The following is a 7,372-nucleotide window of genomic DNA, read 5'->3' as shown; positions in this document are numbered from 1 at the left end:
AGAAGGTGGCCTGGTCTGATGAATCACGTTTTCTTTACATCACATGGAGCCAGGTGCATGTGCATGATTTCCTGGTGAAGCGAAGGCACCAGGATGCACTATTGGAAGAAGGCAAGCTGGTGGGGGAGGTGTGAGGTTCTGGGCAAAGTTCTCCTGGGAAACCTTAGGTTACCACCTACCTAGACATTGTTCAGGAATGGTTTGAAGAACATAACAAGTTCAAGGTGTTGACTCGGCCTCCAAATTCCCCAGATCTACCCACCTCACAACTTACAGGATTTAAAGGATCTGCTGCTTTTTTTGTCTTCATTGTCTTCTTTCTTGGGTCTTCATATAAAACTTTGTGCTTGAAATCACACTGATACATTTTTTAAAAAATAAATAAACATTATGATAACCATATGATGTGATAAACTGAACCAGACTAAGCATGGATTCAAATCATTTGTTTTTTTCCCCGTCAATATTTGTGAAAGATCTCACATACTGGGAAATGCTGACATAGCAAACAACATGATTTTGTTTATCAAGCCTGAACACTAGATGGCATCAGATTGTTCCTGAAAACAGAAAGTTTGTTATTGCCAAGATGTGTATGTGTTTTTTTTTGTTTGTTTGTTTGTTTTTTGACAGTCACAGGACTGAAACTCACAGCATCCCAATCAGTAGTCCTGAGTCTGTGATCCAGACCTGCGGAGTCACCACTGGCCATCATTAACGTTTTTATCGGATTCAAGCTGGAATTATTTCAATATTGTAAACTCCCTACAGATCTTCCAGAATTATTCACATGTACACTTGATTTTCTCCCATACTACCATAGCTTGAAGACTGGTGGGGTCATGTTTGACATCTAATTAGAAATAAAAATGAGAAAGAAAAAAAAAACCCCTTCATTGCCCAACATTAAGCCTCTCATAATGTTACATAAAATGTCCTTTTTATTAGCAACACAGCACCCTTTTGGTAATTATAATTAATTTGATGTCTTCACTTCACTGTGTGTCTGCAGTCTGATCTAAATGCAATGATGGAAAAAAAATGTGCTCGCAGAAGTGCAAAACAAAACAGGAACACTGTGCGAGTGTAGGCGAGAGAGAGAAGAGAGAGGAACTACGTAAGATGTTAAGGGGCGGTGCCTTTCTGAGTAACTCATACATTCTAATGCTCTGGACTGTACAGAGAATCACTCAGAGACAGAAGAACTAGAAATACATGTATACGGTCAATCTGATGTATTTGAAACAGTACAGCACTCTGATGTATTGTCGATGTTTCAGACAGTTTTTTTGTGAGCTTGTATCTTGATATGATACGAACAAACCATGGATAGGAGCCCTTGGGTTTCAGCTCTAGTCATATTACTGCACTTGACACTTTACATATCAGGTAAGAGAATTAATTTTTTTTTATATGTTACTCATGGAGAACCGATTTAAATAAAATACTAAATTAACCGGGTGTTACTAAGAGTGTTAACGCAAGAGTGCGTCATGTAGTGTACATTTACCATAATTACATAAGAATGGAGTTTCTATGGGTTTCATCATTTTCCATTATGTGTATGATGTGTGTGAATGATGTGTGTGTGTGTGTGGAAAAGTGATCGTATGTGATATAGAACTAAATTCATATGAAGCCATGACATAAGCTTTAAAAAAAAAAAAATCTGGGAAATTTTTTGAAAAACCCACTCCAACCTCACTTCTCAATATTCAAATGGTTTCTCTGTTTGTCAGGGGAGACAAGACCGAGAAATGTTATTGTGCACATATGGGAGGGGAACGTAACTATAACCTGGGAACCTCCGCAGGAAAATGCTGGGGATTACCGCTATCAAGTTCAACTGTCACAGTAAGTCTTTCTCTGAGTCTGTCTGTCTCTCTCTCTCTCTCTCTCTCTCTCTCTCAAGAAGGTGGTTTGGTGGTTAACACACACATTTGCCTTGCACCTTAAGTGGTGGGGGTTCACGAGGATACACAGTGTATACATATAATGTTTATATATATATATATATATATATATATATATATATATATATATATATATATATATATATATATATATATATATATATATAAAATGTACATACACAACCTCACCATCCACTTTATTAGGAACACCTGTACATTTTTGCAGTTATCCAATCAGCCAATCATGTGTCAGTAGTGTAATGCATAAAATCATGCAGATACAGGTCTAGAGCTTCAGTTCATGTACAAATTGAACAGCAGAATAAAAAAAGAATGTGATCTCTGTGACTTTAAACGTGGCATGGTGGTTGTTGTCAGGAAGGCTGGTTTGAGTATTTCAGAAACTGCTGATCTCCTGGGATTTTCACACACAACAGTCTCTAGAGCTTATAGATAACGGCATAAGGTCCACAGGTGTTCCTATTAAAGTGGGCAGTGAGCGTATGTGTGTGTGTGTGTATGTGTGTGTGTATATATATATATATATATATATATATATATATATATATATATATATATATATATATAATATAAAATATTTGATTAAAATATAAATACTGCACTATACGGCTGCAATCACCTAATATATGCACCTCTTTGTCTTGTCCTAGTTATGCTGATTCTCCTACGGTCTGGGAAAATGTTACCCACTGTAATCTCCTTAACGCCACCATATGTAATATTGGATATCTTTCAGTGGATTCAAACTTCAAAGTGAAAGTTGGAGCACTCACGACTCAAAACAGTATTTCTTGGAGTGTTAAACGGCATATTAATATTCGTCACAGTGAGTATTTGAACTGCTTTACCCTGTTTATATTAATCTTGTGACAATCTACAGGTTTTACAAAACTTTTTCTTAAACAGTGGAGATTTATATCGCATTTACTTCATATAAATGGCATTTTAACTACAAATTAATTCAATCCTCTAATTGAATATAAAACCATTGTGTCGTAGGTCAACTGTTTGCCCCAACGTTCAGTCTGTCATCCACCTCATACACTGTGCGAGTCAAGATACACAGGAAACAGATACTTGATGAGATTTTTAGCAATGGAGTGCGATACACCACGTATCTGTGGCAAGATGGGCAGGAAAACCAGGTATGATTTGCACTTGAATGTACTCATTAAACTCGCATTTGCATGATGTCCCAGACCATTCAAAGAAATATTTAACCTGTTTTAGATGTTCATGTTACATGTCATGGCTGGTGAAGCGTGCTCTGTGATTTCATAATGCTCTTTATTCATTGGTACACAGACAGTGACAAAGAGTGATGATGACATTGATGATGATGGTGAGATGACATTCATCTCATTGCAGTCACTGCAAGTGTACTGTGTGTTTGTGAAGGTGGAGAGTATAGCAACTGATGCTAGCAACAGCTCTTCTGTACACTGCATAAGGCTACCAATAGGTAACATCAATATCCAGAGATTGTTGTTTATATATGCTCAGAGCAAGGCTGAAATGTGTTGCCTTGGTCCAGTAAATACTTATCTTGCTTACCCATAATTGTCTTGTTTACAGGTGTGAGCCTGATTATTTGCATCATTTTACTGGGACTGTTGGGCATTATGGCGTTTCTAATGCTCTTTATATGTTTCCTGAGGCGACCTCGGAAAATGCCGAGTGCCTTGGTGAGTCATTTCTGTCTTTATCTGGTTTCACCCAAGCTACATATAGAGAACAAGCTAGTTTCAATGAGCAAAAAAGGAACAAAGTAAATTCTAATTGAAGCTTGCGGCTGATGCATATGACCAGTGAAACAGTCAATCACATTTCTTAGAAATCTAATCAGCAGGGAGACTCAGGGATTTCTCGAAACAATTTACAATTACACTATGGCCGTAAACAGTTAATTCCAGTACACTAATCACACCCCTATGAGTAATTATATGAGTAACACCCCGTATTGGAACCTCAGCTACTATGTCTTCAGTGGGGTTGAAGTCAGGGCTCTTTCACCAACTCTTTCAACCATGGCAAACCATGTCTTCATGGAGCTTGATTTGTGCATAAGAGCAATGTCATGCTGGAACATGTTTGCGCTTCTTAGCTCCACTGAAGGGAATTTGTAATGCTATACAAACACACTCTAGGCAGTTGTGTGGTTCCCCAAGAGTTTGGGGGAGAACCACATATGGATCTGATGGTCAGGGATACACAAACATTTGGCAACCATTTAGTTTTGACTGTTTGTGTGAGACCCACTTGTCTGTGTTTGTTACATAAAGTTCAATTCTAGCAGTAGTTTGTTATAATGATACTGTTACTACACTAACTATAGGCTTCTTTGGAACTATGTTCCTTTTTGGAGCAAAACTAAACTAAATATTTGGCCATATTGTGTCTGCAATGTCAGTTAGCTGAAAGAAATCATGCAGTTGTACTGAAAATCATGGTTGTTCACCTACAGCCGAATCACAACCGTTCTGATATTCATACAGCAGCACTCTTGTTCATGCGAAATTGCTTAAATATGTACCTTGTGTGTTTTTTTCCCTCGCAGAAACTTGTTGTAAATGCAGGGAAGCCATTGATTATCAAATCCGACCAAGTGGAGACCGTGACAGACAATGGATGGATCGTCATCACCAACAACTCCGACACAAAAAAGAGCATTGAATTTACCGAGGAAGACAAAGGGAGGAGAGGAAGCCTGGACAGTGGAGTGAGCATAGAACAGCTGCACCTGACCGTCAGCAATGCAAAGACGGAGAAACAAAATGGAGATCTGCAAGTGGACAGTGGTTGTGGAAGTCTAAAAGGAACCGAGGTCAGTGGAAGTGTTGGGAGAGTCACAAGACAATTCTCCATGAATGAGATACACCGCAGTGGTGAAAATGGTGGAAGTGAGGACAGTGGATTGGGATTGGGCCCTCATGAAGCTTCTGGTTCTCTAGAGGGGGAAGACACTGGACTATTATCCGAGGTAGTTGTAGGTGATGGATATCGGAGCCAGAGCCCCTCAAGTGTGGATGTACAAAATGACATGGACTCAAACATGGCTGCTCCATCAGCCGGATATAGGTCTGGTCAGGTGACGTGTACGTGCGCAGACCACGAATATTGCATTTGGTGCAAATTTAAGAATCCTTTCACTGAAGACTGTCCACCAGTAACTCAATCACAGACAGATTTTAGACAAACCGACGTAGGGAACTCTGTGAGTTCGAGCTACTTGAAGAAGACTTTTATGCAAACAGTAAACCTTTTAAACATGGAAGTCTCAACGACAGAGACTGCCCTGTCAGATAATGACTGCACCGAGTCTTCTCTGCTTATCTTGTCATGTCCACTACTTCTCCAAAATGAAAAGAAACAAGACGGCATAATGCACACAAGGTCTTTCGCACTCGATAACATAGAACTTACATTTTCCTGAACTGCTGTCTGGAGACCTTTGCTTGAAAAAGAGAACAAATGGCTTGAGATAACGGCCTTTAACTTTCAGCTGGTACATCAGTGTACTGTGAGAAACGGACTAATCTTATTTTCATGCATGTTTTTCACACAACCTTGTTCATTGCATAAATTGTCATTTTAGATCATTAAGAATCTCATCATCTATTGGTGATGAAAATATATTGTGCATCAAAGCCGATTTGGACGGGGGGGGGTTCTTCCTACAAAATAAAAAAAAAAGGCAAAAGAAAAAAAATTTGCCATATGCTGCTCTTGATTCATGTGTAAAACTTATGGTTGTTGTTTTTTTCTGAATGTCTGAAATGTACTACAGTGTAGTAATGAGACAATGTATGCCTCCTTGGTTTTTACTTATTTGAACTAATCTGTTCTGATCAAGTACGCAATAATTATTTGCAGTTGTAAAAATGAGCACTTCATGACTTCAGAAAACATCGCATTGATTATTCGATTTCAAGTTAAATGCTGCATTGCTTCAGATGGACTCGCGCTGGCTGTATGAGGAACGATTCACGCACAACACTTCTCAATGTCTGGCCACGAGGACCGAAGTAATGTGCACATGCTTTTCATAGACCTCAACCCATCATAAGCAGAAAAATGGGAGGAATCAAAGAGCGGAGCATTTTGTTCTGCCATTCAGAGTGGCTTTTTCAAGCCTCGAAATGACTTTATACTGTGTATATAGAAGATTACAGCATTAATAAAGCACAGTGCATTTGCCCTGATCGTGGTCTGGACCGGAGGAGATTGGGCGCTGATGCAGAACCAGTACTGGTCCTTATCTCTACTTATATTAAGTTTATTTATTTATTTATCTATTTATTTATTTGCATATTCACTCACTCACCTATCCAACTACCAATTTTTATTTTATCACCATAGGATAAACAGGATAATTCTCTTCTAAAATCAAACAACAATAACAACAACAAAAACCCCAGCAGGAACACTGAAGCCAAAGTTACAGTAAAGCCAGCAGAATTCTCAACAACCAATAGGGAAGTGCTCTTCTTGTGGAGGTTGAAAAAGACTTTTTTTGGGGGGGCAACATCTTTTCCCTCGCCCGTCTAAGCGTTCAAGTAATAAACTCTTTACTTGTGCTAATAGAGCTTACCATTCTTTGGAGATTACCGCATGGGGAAATGGCAAGGCCAAATGAATAAAAGAAAACTGTTCAATACAGTACCGAAACTGAACCCATGACTATAGATAGACTTGTCTCTTTCGTTACTGTACTCTGGGACACTGTGCGCTTTCTTGTGGGCGGTGGAAAGACTGAATTTGTTTGTGGAAGCACACGGTTATTTTCATTCATCATATTTTTCATGACCTGTGAGTTTAAATTGAAAACTGCTTAGTGCAATTTCAGGTCAGTTTAGTCCTAAATTTGTAATAACTGATAAATAAAATAAATTCCTTTCTAATATAGCCTATATTTTGTTTTTGTTTTTACTTTTCCATAAGCAATCACTTCATAAGGAATTTAGAAAGCCTTTTGCTAAGCGATTTGTAGCATTATCGCTAATCACGCAGCATTTTTGCTAAGCTGTTGTTACTTTTCCTTTCTGTAGGATAAGACAGTGTGAGGAAAATGTGTATTTTTAGCATATGTAGTTCGAAAGTACATCTCTTTCTCTCTCTCTCTCTCTCTCTCTCTCTCTCTCTCTCTCTCTCTCTCTCTCTATTCCTTTCCAAAATGAGAGAATATCATCTTCCAAAGATTAGCCTCAATGAAAGATTAGTCCCTGCTGATTTGCGATAAATCACTCAGCCCTGATTCTACCACTGCAGGATTGCACACATCTGCGTCTCCATATCCATGGACAACGCCATGTTTCTTAATATTTCATTGCTAGGTGGTGCGTCTATATTTCAATCTTTGCTTAATTATCTTTATTTGTTGACGTTTCGATGTAAATGAACGTTATTAGTCATTTTTAAAGTTGTTGTTTTTTCCATAC

The 7,372-nt window shown here is 38.4% G+C and overlaps 1 protein-coding gene across 1 annotated transcript; it reads left to right on the top strand.

The window, feature by feature from the left end:
* The first annotated feature begins 1,164 nt into the window (after window positions 1-1,164).
* il10ra (interleukin 10 receptor, alpha) lies at window positions 1,165-6,844 on the top strand. Its single transcript, XM_017491644.3, has 7 exons — window positions 1,165-1,389; window positions 1,740-1,854; window positions 2,585-2,760; window positions 2,934-3,079; window positions 3,240-3,396; window positions 3,510-3,619; window positions 4,492-6,844. Exons 1-7 carry the CDS (start codon window positions 1,326-1,328, stop codon window positions 5,365-5,367), a joined length of 1,644 nt encoding a protein of 547 aa, XP_017347133.1. The 5' UTR covers window positions 1,165-1,325; the 3' UTR covers window positions 5,368-6,844.
* Window positions 6,845-7,372: the final 528 nt, after the last annotated feature.

This window comes from Ictalurus punctatus, chromosome 17, assembly GCF_001660625.3.
Source record: "Ictalurus punctatus breed USDA103 chromosome 17, Coco_2.0, whole genome shotgun sequence".
NCBI classification, from domain to species: Eukaryota; Metazoa; Chordata; class Actinopteri; order Siluriformes; family Ictaluridae; genus Ictalurus; species Ictalurus punctatus.
The sequence above is the reverse complement of the archived record's forward strand: the minus strand, read 5'-3'. Positions and strand labels throughout refer to the sequence as shown.